Genomic DNA, 18,082 nt, shown 5'->3' with positions numbered 1-18,082 from the left:
TGGACATTCTGATTCAACGTTCCTGTGATGAAACGGACTAAGATCTGACAACATTACTAACAAATGTCTGGAAATCATTATGATACTGTCCCGATGAATGTGAAGTACAGCATTCCTGTGGGGTTTTGTGTGAGAGAGAAGAGTGTGTGTACATGTCTCTCTGTATGTGTGTGGCGATGGAACAGGTTTACTGACATCGTCAGGTAAAGGATACACGTCCTTCATCTGGTCGATGGAGGGAGTGAGGATGATGTCGTTGATGCTGATGATGTTCTCATGTTTGAAGCGCAGCAGGATCTTAATCTCTCTCAGAGTCCTCTGGCAGTATGTCTGGTGCTCAAACGGACTGATCTTCTTTATCGCCACGCGGACCTTGTTGTCACGGCAATAAGCAGAGCTGGGGGGATAGAGAGAGAGAGCAGGTTAGTGTCTGAGTGAGAGAGAATCAGCTGAATGTAATTGAAAAATCCATACTATCTAATCACTTCTGGGAAAATTGGAACACACTAAACACAAAGACTTATCCAATCCAAAACAGAGATAGGGATAAACCACTTCTCCAATCTTTTTGTCTCTGTAACAAAGAACAAATAGCAAAAACACACATCAAATACAAATCTTAGAATCATCTATTTAAGACTACCAGAACTCTGGTCCTCCGAGTGACTCAGCGGTCTAAGGCACTGCAGTGCTTGAGGAGTCACTACAGATCAGGGTTCGATCCCGGGCTGTGTTGCAGCCGGCCGCGACCGAGAGATTCATGAGGTGATGCACAATTGGCCCTGCGTCGCCTGGGTTAGGGGAGGGTTTGGCCCTGCGTCGCCTGGGTTAGGGGAGGGTTTGGCCCTGCGTCGCCTGGGTTAGGGGAGGGTTTGGCCCTGCGTCGCCTGGGTTAGGGGAGGGTTTGGCCCTGCGTCGCCTGGGTTAGGGGAGGGTTTGGCCCTGCGTCGCCTGGGTTAGGGGAGGGTTTGGCCCTGCGTCGCCTGGGTTAGGGGAGGGTTTGGCCCTGCGTCGCCTGGGTTAGGGGAGGGTTTGGCCCTGCGTCGCCTGGGTTAGGGGAGGGTTTGGCCCTGCGTCGCCTGGGTTAGGGGAGGGTTTGGCCCTGCGTCGCCTGGGTTAGGGGAGGGTTTGGCCCTGCGTCGCCTGGGTTAGGGGAGGGTTTGGCCCTGCGTCGCCTGGGTTAGGGGAGGGTTTGGCCCTGCGTCGCCTGGGTTAGGGGAGGGTTTGGCCCTGCGTCGCCTGGGTTAGGGGAGGGTTTGTCAGGTTGGGATGTCCGTGTCCCATCGCGCTCTTGTGACTCCTGTGGCGGGCCGGGCGCGTGCACTCTGACACCGTCGCCAGTTGAACAGTGTTTCCTCCGACACGTTGGTGAGGCCGACTTCCGGGTTAAGCGAGCAGTGTGTCACGAAGCAGTGCAGCTTGGTGGGGTCGTGTTTCGGAGGACGCATGGCTCTCGACCTTCGCCTCTCCTGAGTCCGTACGGGAGTTGCGGCGATGGGACAAGACTAACTACCAATTAGATAAAAATATATATTTTTTTAAATATTTTTAAATACATTTTAAAAATAGACTACGAGAACCCACTGGGTTAGTCAATTACATTGAATGAACACTACAGGACAAAATACAAACCCTCAAAACCAAAAAGGCCTGTGGTGTTGATGGTATCCTAAATTAAATGATAAAATATACAGAGTACAAATTCCAATTGGCTATACTTTTTAACATCATCCTCAGCTGTGGAATCTTCCCCAATATTTGGAACAAAGGACTGAGCCCCCCCCAATCCACAAAGTGTAGACAAATTTGCCCCCAATAACTACTGTGGGATATGTGTCAACAGCAACCTTGGGAAAATCCTCTGCAAAATAATTAACAGCAGACTTGTACATTTACTCAGTGAAGTCAATGTACTAGCAAATCACAAAATGGATTTTCACCAAATTACCGTACAACAGACCACGTATTCACCAAATTACCGTACAACAGACCACGTATTCACCAAATTACCGTACAACAGACCACGTATTCACCAAATTACCGTACAACAGACCACGTATTCACCAAATTACCGTACAACAGACCACGTATTCACCAAATTACCGTACAACAGACCACGTATTCACCAAATTACCGTACAACAGACCACGTATTCACCAAATTACCGTACAACAGACCACGTATTCACCCTGCACACCCTAATTGACAAACAAACAAACAAACAAACAAACCAAAGACAGTCTTCTCATGCCTTGTTTCAAAAAACCTGGTGACTCACACTGGACTATATAACCGTGCAACACTACAACACACTAAAGTGTTACATGGTGAAATACCACAGTGTTACATGGTGACATACTACAGTGTTACATGGTGACATACCACAGTGTTACATGGTGACATACCACAGTGTGACATGGTGACATACCACCGTGTTACATGGTGACATACCACAGTGTTACATACCACAGTGTTACATGGTGACATACCACCGTGTTACATGGTGACATACCACAGTGTTACATACCACAGTGTTACATGGTGACATACCACAGTGTGACATGGTGACATACCACCGTGTTACATGGTGACATACCACAGTGTTACATGGTGACATACCACAGTGTTACATGGTGACATACCACAGTGTTACATGGTGACATACCACAGTGTTACATGGTGACATACCACAGTGTTACATGGTGACATACCACAGTGTTACATACTACAGCGTAACATGGTGACATACCACAGCGTGACATACCACAGTGTTACATGGTGACATACCACCGTGTTACATGGTGACATACCACAGTGTTACATACTACAGCGTAACATGGTGACATACCACAGCGTGACATACCACCGTGTTACATGGTGACATACCACCGTGTTACATGGTGACATACCACAGTGACATGGTGACATACCACAGTGTTACATGGTGACATACCACAGCGTGACATGGTGACATACCACAGTGTTACATGGTGACATACCACAGTGTTACATGGTGACATACCACAGTGTTACATGGTGACATACCACAGTGTTACATGGTGACATACCACAGCGTGACATGGTGACATACCACAGTGTGACATGGTGACATACTACAGTGTTACATGGTGACATACCACAGTGTTACATGGTGACATACTACAGTGTTACATGGTGACATACCACAGTGTTACATGGTGACATACCACAGTGTTACATGGTGACATACCACCGTGTTACATGGTGACATACCACAGTGTGACATGGTGACATACCACAGTGTTACATGGTGACATACCACCGTGTTACATACCACAGTGTTACATGGTGACATACCACAGTGTTACATGGTGACATACCACCGTGTTACATGGTGACATACCACAGTGTTACATGGTGACATACTACAGTGTTACATGGTGACATACCACAGTGTTACATGGTGACATACTACAGTGTTACATGGTGACATACCACAGTGTTACATGGTGACATACCACAGTGTTACATGGTGACATACCACCGTGTTACATGGTGACATACCACAGTGTGACATGGTGACATACCACAGTGTTACATGGTGACATACCACCGTGTTACATACCACAGTGTTACATGGTGACATACCACAGTGTTACATGGTGACATACCACCGTGTTACATGGTGACATACCACAGTGTTACATGGTGACATACTACAGTGTTACATGGTGACATACCACAGTGTTACATGGTGACATACCACAGTGTTACATGGTGACATACTACAGTGTTACATGGTGACATACCACAGTGTTACATGGTGACATACCACAGTGTTACATGGTGACATACCACAGTGTTACATGGTGACATACTACAGTGTTACATGGTGACATACTACAGTGTTACATGGTGACATACTACAGTGTTACATGGTGACATACTACAGTGTTACATGGTGATAGACTACAGTCTGAACAGTCAAATCTGATTTATTTGCCCTCAAGTGGTTTTTAGACTTGTAGAAAGAGGAGGAAGGGAAGCGCTACTAAGGTACACTATAGTAGATTTTGGTAGGTAGAAGGTGCTCTTTGGTAAAAGGCCATGCAGCCGAAACGCGTCGGTTTTTAAAACTTTGTTTCTATTGAACATGCCATACTAATAAAGGCATTTTAATTAATTATATGAAGAGTGCCTTGGTCCTCCTTTCTTTTTGATGGTTTTTAGACTTATTCGACATATCTTGTTGCTTGCTAGCTACTCTGTTGACAGCTTGACAAGAAGATGTGGTAGCTAACTAGCTTGTTAATTGGTGGCTACCTAGCTAGTTGACTGGTGTGGCTACCTAGCTAGTTGACTGCTGTGGCTACCTAGCTAGTTGACTGCTGTGGCTACCTAGCTAGTTGACTGCTGTGGCTACCTAGCTAGTTGACTGCTGTGGCTACCTAGCTAGTTGACTCCTGTGGCTACCTAGCTAGTTGACTCCTGTGGCTACCTAGCTAGTTGACTCCTGTGGCTACCTAGCTAGTTGACTCCTGTGGCTACCTAGCTAGTTGACTGCTGTGGCTACCTAGCTAGTTGACTGCTGTGGCTACCTAGCTAGTTGACTGCTGTGGCTACCTAGCTAGTTGACTGCTGTGGCTACCTAGCTAGTTGACTGCTGTGGCTACCTAGCTAGTTGACTGCTGTGGCTACCTAGCTAGTTGACTGCTTTGGCTACCTAGCTAGTTGACTGCTGTGGCTACCTAGCTAGTTGACTGCTGTGGCTACCTAGCTAGTTGACTGATGTGGCTACCTAGCTAGTTGACTGATGTGGCTACCTAGCTAGTTGACTGCTTTGGCTACCTAGCTAGTTGACTGCTGTGGCTACCTAGCTAGTTGACTGCTGTGGCTACCTAGCTAGTTGACTGCTGTGGCTACCTAGCTAGTTGACTGCTGTGGCTACCTAGCTAGTTGACTGCTGTGGCTACCTAGCTAGTTGACTGCTTTGGCTACCTAGCTAGTTGACTGCTGTGGCTACCTAGCTAGTTGACTGCTTTGGCTACCTAGCTAGTTGACTGCTGTGGCTACCTAGCTAGTTGACTGCTGTGGCTACCTAGCTAGTTGACTGCTGTGACTACCTAGCTAGTTGACTGCTGTGGCTACCTAGCTAGCTTGACTGATGTGGCTACCTAGCTAGTTGACTGCTTTGGTGTGGCTACCTAGCTAGTTGACTGCTTTGGTGTGGCTACCTAGCTAGTTGACTGCTGTGGCTACCTAGCTAGTTGACTGCCGTGGCTACCTAGCTAGTTGACTGCTGTGGCTACCTAGCTAGTTGACTGCTTTGGCTACCTAGCTAGTTGACTGCTGTGGCTACCTAGCTAGTTGACTGCTTTGGCTACCTAGCTAGTTGACTGCTGTGGCTACCTAGCTAGTTGACTGCTGTGGCTACCTAGCTAGTTGACTGCTGTGACTACCTAGCTAGTTGACTGCTGTGGCTACCTAGCTAGCGTGACTGATGTGGCTACCTAGCTAGTTGACTGCTTTGGTGTGGCTACCTAGCTAGTTGACTGCTTTGGTGTGGCTACCTAGCTAGTTGACTGCTGTGGCTACCTAGCTAGTTGACTGCAGTGGCTACCTAGCTAGTTGACTGGTGTGGCTACCTAGCTAGTTGACTGGTGTGGCTACCTAGCTAGTTGACTGCTGTGGCTACCTAGCTAGTTGACTGCTGTGGCTACTGCTGTAGTCCAAAACCGATTTGAAAAACAAAACTGATTTGATCATTAAGTGTGGAGCGAGATAACTGCCCAAAAGGTTGAACGTACGTATCGTTAAGATCGTAAGAAAATCAATACGTAAAGTGTGTTAAAGACATGCGTGAAACATGAAACGTAAACATTCAATTAGATCTGTAAACTTACAGTAAAAACTATTATAAGACTATGAATGAACATTTACACGTTCAAATCTTACTTTACATCATACTTTACTCGGTTTCAGATCTTTTTTTATGCGTACACAAACTGTTGTCAGTAATGTGGCATTTGTAAAGGACATGAACATAAGTTATCTCGTCGATCAAACCACTCTAGCCCAGAAGTTAGAGTTACTTTTCAGCTTCCGGTTTCATTTCCAAAATAAGTCGAGAGCTGGTTTTAGAACTGCATTCAATAACGACATTACACCACTAGATGGCGTAGTAAAGGCTTGGGCCTTCAGCAAATGACTTGTGTGAGAATGATAAAAGACACAGAAGAGCCTTGTCTAGAATAACCACCTGAGCTACAAAATGGACAGTAAATATGATTTAGGCCTATTCCACTATGTAAATATGCCATGCTGTTACCATATAATTGCATAATTTATTTTTTATAGCCGCGTGGGGCTACTGTGGTGATCATGTAACCTAATGAATCACACTTGTTCCAGTATTTGGGAGCACGGACTGTAGGCCTTATATTAGGCTTTTTGACTGTTGTATTAGTGAATTCCAACTCTGTATGGAGGCTTGTTACAGCCATTTGCATTGCACAACCCCATCACGCAGAGGCTATAACCATATCAATAGATGAGACAAAACAGAAATATTGATGAAGTCTTGGCTATTTAACTCAGGACAGGTTATAGCCAAGGGGACCCAAATGGTCAAGACGATCTACAGCCTATTTTTATTGCTAGATTTATTTTCCCTATCCGCCACTGCACGTGCTTCTTCAACTATTTTGTTTACCATTTATATAGAGGCTATATTTAGAGGCATGTGAGCTAGTGTCTCTTTTTAAGGAGAGCCCTGTAATAAAAACAGTTATAGAACACAAATAGAGTTGTAAAATTTATTCCACAAGACACCAGTACCCAAAATGATAGCCTAAATTGCGAACGCCTACAAGTTGAAGGCCTATTTTGTATTTGGAAAAGTCTCAAATTAAACAATTAGTTAAAGTGATAGGCTAAAAACACACACATGGATTTCAATAAACAAATGGATAAGAGTATTCTATTCTCTGATTTAATTCCTATTGCAACGCAGACAAATGACTGAATGAAACGGCATTGTTGGTTAAGGGCTCGTAAGTAAGCATTTCGGTTACACCGGTTGTATTCGGCGCATGTGACTAATCAAATTTGATAACATACTGAACTGAATGAAGGATGAATTAAAATGTTCAAACATGTTGGAATGATGAGTTGCACGCATCATGCATGCTCTGCACTTTACTTGGCTACGAGGCATATAGTCCTACGTCAGGGTATAACGACTGTCTGGCTGCAGGCCTCCAGAAGGACATCTGAGGGGGGCTTTTCTGAAGCCACATGGTGCTGTATGGAGATCACAAGCTCTGCAACTGCAGTGTCGTGACGGAGGGAATAGCCTATAGGGAGACTACCTAAGACCACCGAAACAGAGTTATTGCAATGTGTGGTAATAATCTTATGCAAGTCTCGGTTTAACCTCTCCTGTGTTCATTTCAAAAGGCCATATGTACATGACCAGATTCATAAAAAACATGTCAAATTATTTTTATATTCATATTAAACCCTGCTACAGAATATGCTTTGGCAAGATTGAGTGCCGAAATAAATATGCAAATATTCAACAACAACAAAAATATTTAGAGTGTAAAAGATTCCTGGTATATACTACTGGTTACGATTCCTGATTCCTGGTAGATACTACTGGTTACGATTCCTGATTCCTGGTAGATACTACTGGTTATGATTCCTGATTCCTGGTAGATACTACTGGTTGTGATTAATTATTCCTGGTATATACTACTGGTTACGATTCCTGATTCCTGGTAGACACTACCGGTTACGATTCCTGATTCCTGGTAGACACTACCGGTTACGATTCCTGATTCCTGGTAGACACTACCGGTTACGATTCCTGATTCCTGGTAGACACTACCGGTTACGATTCCTGATTCCTGGTAGACACTACCGGTTACGATTCCTGATTCCTGGTAGACACTACCGGTTACGATTCCTGATTCCTGGTAGATACTACCGGTTACGATTCCTGATTCCTGGTAGACACTACCGGTTACGATTCCTGATTCCTGGTAGACACTACTGGTTATGATTCCCTGTAGATACTACTGGTTACGATTCCTGATTCCTGGTAGATACTACCGGTTACGATTCCTGATTCCTGGTAGATACTACCGGTTACGATTCCTGATTCCTGGTAGACACTACTGGTTATGATTCCTGATAGATACTACTGGTTACGATTCCTGGTAGATACTACTGGTTACGATTCCTGATTCCTGGTAGATACTACTGGTTACGATTCCTGATTCCTGGTAGATACTACTGGTTACGATTCCTGATTCCTGGTAGATACTACTGGTTACGATTCCTGGTAGATACTACTGGTTACGATTCCTGATTCCCGGTAGACACTACCGGTTACGATTCCTGATTCCTGGTAGACACTACCGGTTACGATTCCTGATTCCTGGTAGACACTACCGGTTACGATTCCTGATTCCTGGTAGACACTACCGGTTACGATTCCTGATTCCTGGTAGACACTACCGGTTGCGATTCCTGATTCCTGGTAGATACTACCGGTTACGATTCCTGATTCCTGGTATATACTACTGGTTACGATTCCTGATTCCTGGTAGATACTACCGGTTATGATTCCTGGTAGATACTGCTGGTTACGATTCCTGGTATATACTACTGGTTACGATTCCTGATTCCTGGTAGATACTACTGGTTATGATTCCTGATTCCTGGTAGATACTACTGGTTATGATTCCTGATTCCTGGTAGATACTACTGGTTATGATTCCTGATTCCTGGTAGATACTACTGGTTATGATTCCTGATTCCTGGTAGATACTACTGGTTATGATTCCTGATTCCTGGTAGATACTACTGGTTATGATTGCAGACAGAGCCCAGAGAATGGGATGGTGCAATATTGTATTAGTCATATTTTGATAAGGTGCATGCATGGGGTTGTCCACGTCACCCAGAGATATGTCCATGCTGTAGAGAGACACCTAGCGGACTGAAACTGCACTGTTGTAGACAGAAAACAGCTAGTGCTATCTAGACTTACGCTGATAAACAAATCCATTCCATTAGCTACCTAAACGTGAAGTAAACTCAACTGAGGAGTCATAGAGACGTAACTTGAAAACGTGCAGGGTACTACTTTCAGGTTTCCCTGACTTCTGGGTTTTCTACGGTGTTATGATTGTTCGGGTAGCACGCCTCACAGGCCGCTTGGTGTACGTTTTTTTGTTGTTGGTGAGATGAAACTGCCTGAACTCTGAAAGGTATTATTGTACGTCAGAATAGTCTGTCATCGTAACATGGTGTTTGTATGTTCTGAGATTAAATGTCACGTTTCACGCATGGCTTTTCTTACGATCCTAACAATTTACATACGGCTTTTCTTAATATCCTAACAATTTACATATGGCTTTTCTTACGATCCTAACAATTTACATACAGCTTTTCTTAATATCCTAACAATTTACATACAGTTTTTCTTAATATCCTAACAATTTACATACGTCTTTTCTTACGATCCTAACGATACGCACGTTCAACCTTTTGTCAGAGATCTCACTCCATAATTAAGACCTGCAGTGTGAACAGGGCTGAAGAGCTTTTCACACCTGGATTGTACAATATTTGCCCATTATTCTTTTCAAAATCCTTCAAGCTCTGTCAAATTGATTGTTGAATATGATAGACAACCATTTTTCAGGTCTTGCCATAGTTTTGACTTAAATGTACTTGTAAAATCTAACTCGACCACTCAGGAACATCAACTGTAAGCAACTCCAGTGTAGATTTGGTTCTCGTGTTTTAGGTTATTGTCTTGCTGAAAGGTGAATTGACTGTTCGACTGAGGGACCTTACAGATAATTGTATGTGCGGGCTAGGAGAGGAGGTCGTCATTCAAAAATGATGTTAAACACTGTTACTGCACACAGAGTCCATGCACCTTGTGAAGCACATTTCATGACATTGTTCTCTTTTGTTGTTATTGTGATGGAATTATTAATTTAATTTGTGTGATTGCCAAAGCAAGAGAAGAAAAAAAACACAAAAGTATGTTTCCCAGGACAATAAAGACATTTGAATTGAATTGGAGAGAAAGCATGGGGGGGAGGCAGGGTTTCCATGGAAACAGAGTACAAGGCCTTAGATATTGCAGCCAGTGTGGAAGGTTATGCAACATGCTGTTGCCAAGGCAATGTAGTGGAGGGGGATAAAGGGACCAGCTAAACCTTACCAGAAGATTTAGCATTGTAGCATCTCCCATAAACCATCTCTTTTACGTCCCTCTCAATTTCAAATCACATTTTATTTCTCACATTTGCTTGAACACAACAGGTGTAGACTTTACCGTGAAATGCTTACTGAAGAGCGCTTTTTCAACAATGCAGAGTTAAAAAGTGAGAAACATTTGTAAAAAAAGGAAATAGTAACAATAACAAGACAATATACACCAGAAGCACCGGTTTCAAAAACAATGTACAGGGGTACAAGGTAGTTGAGGTAATAATGAGACTGTAAACAAGGAGTACTGGTACCGAGTCAATGTACAGGGGTACGAGGTAGTTGAGGTAATAATGAGACTATAAACAAGGAGTACTGGTACCCAGTAGGGCTGTGGCAGTCACGACATTTCGTCAGCCGGTGATTGCCAAGCAAATAACTGTTGGTCTCACGGTAATTGACCGTTAATTAACATAAACACATTCAGCATGTCCTACAAGTGGAACATCTACATTTTAAAAAGTCTAATAAATCCATGTAATGTAGCCTACACCATCACAATAAATACATTATTTATTTTAGCCAGGTCTTAAGAAAATATTGGGCTACATGTTTAGATTTTTAATACATTGTAAGGCTGTATGATGCGACTCTAATGATGATTTTGAAAAAGGTTGCTTGACGCTGCTCTGTGTTTTTTGAGCAGGCTGTAGACACTACATCAGTCACTCATTCACAATTTTGAAAAACACTTGATAATGCCTCGAATTTCACGGCGGCGTCCCCTTTGTGGCCGTAACGCACCCTAAAATAAATCCATGCCTTTTGCGGCCCCGAGTGCTGCGTTGTTCTGCCCTTATCACTGTGTGCAATCCGAACGGTCTCTCACACGGTTCTCAGTCACGTGACCGGGTCTTTCTCACAGGCTATAAGTTAAGACAAATCGGGGACGCAAATGTGCGCATCCTTATCCAATTCCGAGGAGCATAATGAAGATATTTGAAGAACTGTCCACATTTACTTTTCGTCAGCCAAAAGTGACCACAAATGTGATTATGCACGTAATGCTTTTATTATAAAAAGGTGCATTTTTATGGTGAAAATGATCATCCCCAAACTTGAAACTCACGTGCTGGTTATGTTTGCCAGTTAGGCTCCACACCCCTTGTAAAGAGGATTAATGTTCTTAATTTTAAAAAGGAATTATTTGGCCACTTTAGTTGTGATACAAACCTTATCAAAACATATTAGGCCTATGGGCTAAGCTACATGAGGAGTGCGATTATGACTCGAACAAGTCGCCAAAAAAAAATACATTGTTTCTCATGCTGGGCATCATTCACAAGTGATAGGCTAACATTGTCACCCATCAGACAATTATTGATTTAATCTTGTCTTTACATATATAAAATAATGTATTTGTGAAATTTGTTTTTGACTTAGAATGGACCATTATCATGTACCTCCATCGAAACAGGGGCAGCAGGGGAAAATACATGTCCTCTATGCACTTAAATGGTGGACGGAGGACGGAGGAGTTTATTTTCATGCAATTATAAGCAATGTGCTTAATATTATGAAAGCTGAGAAATAAATATATACAGTAGCCTCTTTTAAATAGAGGCCATCACTCAAGTTCCTCGGCGTACACATCACAGACAAACTCAAAATGGTCCACCCACACAGACAGCGTGTTGAAGCAGGTGCAATAGCATCAACCACAGGAGGCTGAAGAAATTTGGCTTGGCCCCTAAGACCCAGAAGGCGAGGTCAGTACAGGTGCATCAAAGCTGGGACCGAGAGACTGAAAAACAGCTTCCATCTCAAGGCCATCAGACTGTTAAACAGCTATCACAAAACACAGAGAGGCTGCTGCCAACATACACAGACTTGAAGTCATTAGCCACTTTAATAAATGGATCACTTCTTAAAATTAAGAACATTAATCCTCTTTACAAGACATGTAGAGCATCATTTTAATAATGTTTACATTACTTATCTCATATGTATATACCGTATTTTATATAATCTACTGCTCAACCATATATTTATGTACAGTTGAATTCAGAAGTTTACGTACACCTTCGCCAAATACATTTAAACTCAGTTTCACAATTCCTGACATTTAATCCCTGTCTTAGGTCAGTTAGGATCAGCATTTTATTTTAAGAATGTGAAATGTCAGAATAATAGTAGAGAGAATGATTTATTTCAGCTTTTATTTCTTTCATCACATTCACAGTGGGTCAGAAGTTTACATAATAATTGAGTGTATTTGGTAGCATTGCCTTTAAATTGTTTAACTTGGGTCAAACGTTTCAGGTAGCCTTCCACAAGCTTCTCACAATAAGTTGGGTGAATTTTGGCCCATTCCTCCTGACAGAGCTGGTGTAACTGAGTCAGGTTTGTAGGTCTCTTTGCTCGCACACGCTTTTTCAGTTCTGCCCACAAATTTCCTATATGATTGAGGTCAGGGCTTTGTGATGGCCACTCCAATACCTTGACTTTGTTGTCCTTAAGCCACTTTGCCACAACTTTGGAAGTATGCTTGGGGTCATTGTCCATTTGGAAGACCCATTTGCGACCAAGATTTAACTTCCTGACTGATGTCTTGAGATGTTGCTTCAATATATCCACATAATTTTCCTACCTCATGATGCCATCTATTTTGTGAAGTCCACCATTTCTCCAAAAAGTACGATCCTTGTCCCCATGTGCAGTTGCAAACCGTAGTCTGTTTTTTTATGCCGGTTTTGGAGCAGTGGCTTCTTCCTTGCTGAGCGGCCTTTCAGGTTATGTCAATATAGGACGTGTATTACTGTGGATATAGATACTTTTGTACCTGTTTCCTCCAGCATCTTCACAAGGTCCTTTGCTGTTGTTCTGGGATTGATTTGCACTTTTCACACCACAGTATGTTCCTCTCTAGGAGACAGAATGCGTCTCCTTCCTGAGCGGTATGCCGGCTCAGGAAGGTATGCCGGTGGTTATACTTGCGTACTATTGTTTGTACAGATGAACGTGGTACCTTCAGGCGTTTGGAAATTGCTCCCAAGGAGTTTGAAGGTAGGCCTTGAAATACATCCACAGGTACACCCCCAATTGACTCAAATTATGTCAATTAGCCAATCAAACATAATTTTCTGGAATTTTCCAAGCCGTTTAAAGGCACAGTCAACTTAGTGTATGTAAACTTCAGACCCACTGGAATTGTGATACAGTGAATTATTAGTGAAATAATCTGTCTGTAAACAATTGTTGGAAAAATGACTTAGGACATCTACTTTGTGCATGACACAACAGACTTGCCAAAACTGTAGTTTGTTAACAAGACATTTGTGGAGTGGTTGAAAAACAAGTTTCAATGACTCCAACCTAAGTGTATGTAAACTTCTGACTTCAACTGTATACAGTCGTGGCCAAAAGTTGAGTATGACACAAATATACATTTTCAAAGTCTGCTGCCTCAGTTTGTATGATGTCAATTTGCATATACTCCAGAATGTTATGAAGAGTGATCAGATGAATTGCAATTCATTGCAAAGTCCCTATTTGCCATGCAAATGAACTGAATCCCCCCCAAAAAAATTCCACTGCATTTCAGCCCTGCCACAAAAGGACCAGCTGACATCATGTCAGTGATTCTCTCGTTAACACAGGTGTGAGTGTTGACGAGGACAAGGCTGGAGATCACTCTGTCATGCTGATTGAGTTTGAATAACACACTGGAAGTTTCAAAAGGAGGGTGGTGCTTGGAATCATTGTTCTTCCTCTGTCAATCATGGTTACCTGCAAGGAAACACGTGCCGTCATCATTGCTTTGCACAAAAAGGGCTTCACAGGCAAGGATATTGCTGCCAGTAAGATTGCACCTAAATCAACCATTTATCGGATCATCAAGAACTTCAAGGAGAGCGGTTCAATTGTTCTGAAGAATGCTTCAGGGCGCCCAAGAAAGTCCAGCAAGCGCCAGGACGTCTCCTAAAGTTGATTCAGCTGCGGGATCGGGGCACCACCAGTACAGAGCTTGCTCAGGAATGGCAGCAGGCAGGTGTGAGTGCATCTGCACGCACAGTGAGGTAAAGACTTTTGGGAGGATGGCCTGGTGTCAAGAAGGGCTGCAAAGAAGCCACTTCTCTCCAGGAAAAACATCAGGGACAGACTGATATTCTGCAAAAGGTACAGCGATTGGACTGCTGAGGACTGGGGTAAAGTCATTTTCTCTGATGAATCCCCTTTCCGATTGTTTGAGGCATCCGGAAAAAAGCTTGTCCGGAGAAGACAAGGTGAGCGCTACCATCAGTCCTGTGTCATGCCAACAGTAAAGCATCCTGAGACCATTCATGTGTGGGGTTGCTTCTCAGCTAAGGGAGTGGGCTCACTCACAATTTTGCCTAAGAACACAGCCATGAATAAAGAATGGTACCAACACATCCTCCGAGAGCAACTTCTCCCAACCATCCAGGAACAGTTTGGTGACGATCAATGCCTTTTCCAGCATGATGGAGCACCTTGCCAAAAGGCAAACGTGATAACTAAGTGGCTCGGGGAACAAAACATCGATATTTTGGGTCCATGGCCAGGAAACTCCCCAGGCCTTAATCCCATTGAGAACTTGTGGTCAATCTTAAAGAGGCGGGTGGACAAACAAAAACCCACAAATTCTGACAAACTCCAAGCATTGATTATGCAAGAATGGGCTGCCATCAGTCAGGATGTGGCCCAGAAGTTAATTGACAGCATGCCAGGGCGGATTGCAGAGGTCTTGAAAAAGAAGGGTCAACACTGCAAATATTGACTCTTTGCATCAACTTCATGTAATTGTCAATAAAAGCCTTTGACACTTATGAAATGCTTGCTAACATCTGACAAAAATATCTAAAGACACTGAAGCAGCAAACTATTTGTGTCATTCTCAAAACTTTTGGCCACGACTGTATATTTGTATTCCATTTCTTTACTTAGATTTGTGTGTATAAGGCATGTGTTGTGGAATTGTTAGATTACTTGTTAGATATTACTGCACTGTCGGAACTAGAAGCACAAGCATTTCGCTACACTCGCATTAACATCTGCTAACCACGTGTATGTGTATGTTTTCTCACACCATTACATTTTGCATTGATGTCAGAGTGATCAGAGGGACAATAGAGGGCTGAGTACCAGGCAGTTAGCAAGTTTGGTAGGCTACTAATGACCATCAGCAGCATCAGAGCTTGGAGAAGCCTAGTTACCGCGACTAAACGGTCACGTGGAATTTAACGGTCTTCATGACTCTAGACCTCCGGTGTGGCGGTAATACGGTAACCGTAACAGCCCCGGTACCAAGTCACTGTGCAGGGGTACGAGGTAGTTGAGGTAACATGTAGGTAGTGGTTTCAGTCACATCACATAGTCATTCCGCTATAAAGTGGGGCTGTCTGGCATTGCCAGGAAAAACCCTCCTGGTATCTCCAGTGGCAGATGTGTTGCACCAGCAGTTAACTGAGAGTTTATTTATTTTACTTCACCTTTATTTAACCAGGTAGGCCAGTTGAGAACAAGTTCTCATTTACAACTGCGACCTGGCCAAGATAAAGCATTGCAATTCAACAACACAGAGTTACACATGGAATAATGTGTAGGTGTAGTGGGGGGGGGGGGGGGGGGGGGGGGTGTACACTACCGGTCATAAGTTTTAGAACACCTACTCATTCAAGGGTTATTCTTTATGTGGGTGTGTGTGTGTGTGTGTGTGTGTGTGTGTGTGTGTGTGTGTGTGTGTGTGTGTGTGTGTGTGTGTGTGTGTGTGTGTGTGTGTGTGTGTGTGTGTGTGTGTGTGGGTGGGTAGGTAGGTAGGTGTAAGTGGGTGTATAAGTGTAGGTGTGTGTGTGTTGACAAAGGGAAAGGAGAGTGATTGAGTGAGTAGGAAGGATGGATGTGTGTTTGCTCAGTGCGTGAGGGAGGCTGGGAGGGGCAGGCTGGAAAAGCACAGAGTATTACAAGTAGAGTCATGTTGCTCCCTGCCTGCCTCCACTGAGAGGTAGTCTGCTCCCTGCCTGCCTGCCTCCACTGAGAGGTAGTCTGCTGCCTGCCTGCCTCCACTGAGAGGTAGTCTGCTCCCTGCCTGCCTCCACTGAGAGGTAGTCTGCTCCCTGCCTGCCTCCACTGAGAGGTAGTCTGCTGCCTGCCTGCCTCCACTGAGAGGTAGTCTGCTCCCTGCCTGCCTCCACTGAGAGGTAGTCTGCTCCCTGCCTGCCTCCACTGAGAGGTAGTCTGCTCCCTGCCTGCCTCCACTGAGAGGTAGTCTGCTCCCTGCCTGCCTCCACTGAGAGGTAGTCTGCTCCCTGCCTGCCTCCACTGAGAGGTAGTCTGCTGCCTGCCTGCCTCCACTGAGAGGTAGTCTGCTCCCTGCCTGCCTCCACTGAGAGGTAGTCTGCTGCCTGCCTGCCTGCCTCCACTGAGAGGTAGTCTGCTCCCTGCCTGCCTCCACTGAGAGGTAGTCTGCTGCCTGCCTGCCTGCCTCCACTGAGAGGTAGTCTGCTCCCTGCCTGCCTCCACTGAGAGGTAGTCTTCTCCCTGCCTGCCTGCCTCCACTGAGAGGTAGTCTTCTCCCTGCCTGCCTGCCTCCACTGAGAGGTAGTCTTCTCCCTGCCTGCCTGCCTCCACTGAGAGGTAGTCTTCTCCCTGCCTGCCTGCCTCCACTGAGAGGTAGTCTGCTGCCTGCCTGCCTCCACTGAGAGAGGGTCTGCTGCCTGCCTGCCTCCACTGAGAGGTAGTCTGCTCCCTGCCTGCCTCCACTGAGAGGTAGTCTGCTCCCTGCCTGCCTCCACTGAGAGGTAGTCTGCTCCCTGCCTGCCTCCACTGAGAGGTAGTCTGCTCCCTGCCTGCCTCCACTGAGAGGTAGTCTGCTCCCTGCCTGCCTCCACTGAGAGGTAGTCTGCATCTCAAATGGCACCCTATTCCTTATGCAGGGCTCTACTCTTGACCAGGGCCTACAGGCCTCTACTCTTGACCAGGGCCTCCAGGGCTCTACTCTTGACCAGGGCCTACAGGCCTCTACTCTTGACCAGGGCCTCCAGGCCTCTACTCTTGACCAGGGCCTACAGGCCTCTACTCTTGACCAGGGCCTACAGGCCTCTACTCTTGACCAGGGCCTACAGGCCTCTACTCTTGACCAGGGCCTACGGGGCTCTACTCTTGACCAGGGCCTACAGGCCTCTACTCTTGACCAGGGCCTACAGGCCTCTACTCTTGACCAGGGCCTACAGGCCTCTACTCTTGACCAGGGCCTACAGGGCCCTACTCTTGACCAGGGCCTACAGGGTTCTACTCTTGACCAGGGCCTACAGGGCCCTACTCTTGACCAGGGCCTACAGGCCTCTACTCTTGACCAGGGCCTACAGGCCTCTACTCTTGACCAGGGCCTACAGGCCTCTACTCTTGACCAGGGCCTACAGGGCCCTACTCTTGACCAGGGCCTACAGGGTTCTACTCTTGACCAGGGCCTACAGGGCCCTACTCTTGACCAGGGCCTACAGGCCTCTACTCTTGACCAGGGCCTACAGGCCTCTACTCTTGACCAGGGCCTACAGGCCTCTACTCTTGACCAGGGCCTACAGGCCTCTACTCTTGACCAGGGCCTACAGGGCCCTACTCTTGACCAGGGCCTACAGGCCTCTACTCTTGACCAGGGCCTACAGGCCTCTACTCTTGACCAGGGCCCACAGGGCTCTACTTTTGACCAGGGCCCATAGAGCTTTATGTAGGGAATATGGTGCCATTTGACCCGTTTCTAACCCTCCTTTCACTCTCAACTGAGCCTAGGGATAAAGATAGGTCTCACGGCTCCTGGGATCCCATTCCCTGACACCTTCCATTATTTAATCAC

The 18,082-nt window shown here is 45.1% G+C and overlaps 1 protein-coding gene across 4 annotated transcripts in view; it reads right to left on the bottom strand.

The window, feature by feature from the left end:
• Positions 1-18,082, bottom strand: part of LOC139544869 (mitogen-activated protein kinase 1-like) — a 78,960-nt gene that overhangs the window by 51,331 nt on the left and 9,547 nt on the right. For all 4 annotated transcript variants that reach the window (XR_011668963.1, XR_011668962.1, XM_071352018.1 and 1 more), the window contains exon 2: positions 215-397. Coding sequence is in view for 2 of the 4 variants with exons in the window: in XM_071352018.1 (XP_071208119.1) it covers positions 215-397 (183 nt within the window). In the remaining 2 variants the exon portion in view is untranslated. The remainder of the gene's footprint in view (positions 1-214; positions 398-18,082) is intronic.

Source organism: Salvelinus alpinus, chromosome 19, assembly GCF_045679555.1.
Source record: "Salvelinus alpinus chromosome 19, SLU_Salpinus.1, whole genome shotgun sequence".
Classification (NCBI taxonomy): domain Eukaryota; kingdom Metazoa; phylum Chordata; class Actinopteri; order Salmoniformes; family Salmonidae; genus Salvelinus; species Salvelinus alpinus.
Note: the sequence above shows the minus strand (reverse complement) of the source record. Positions and strands in the feature narration are given on the sequence as shown.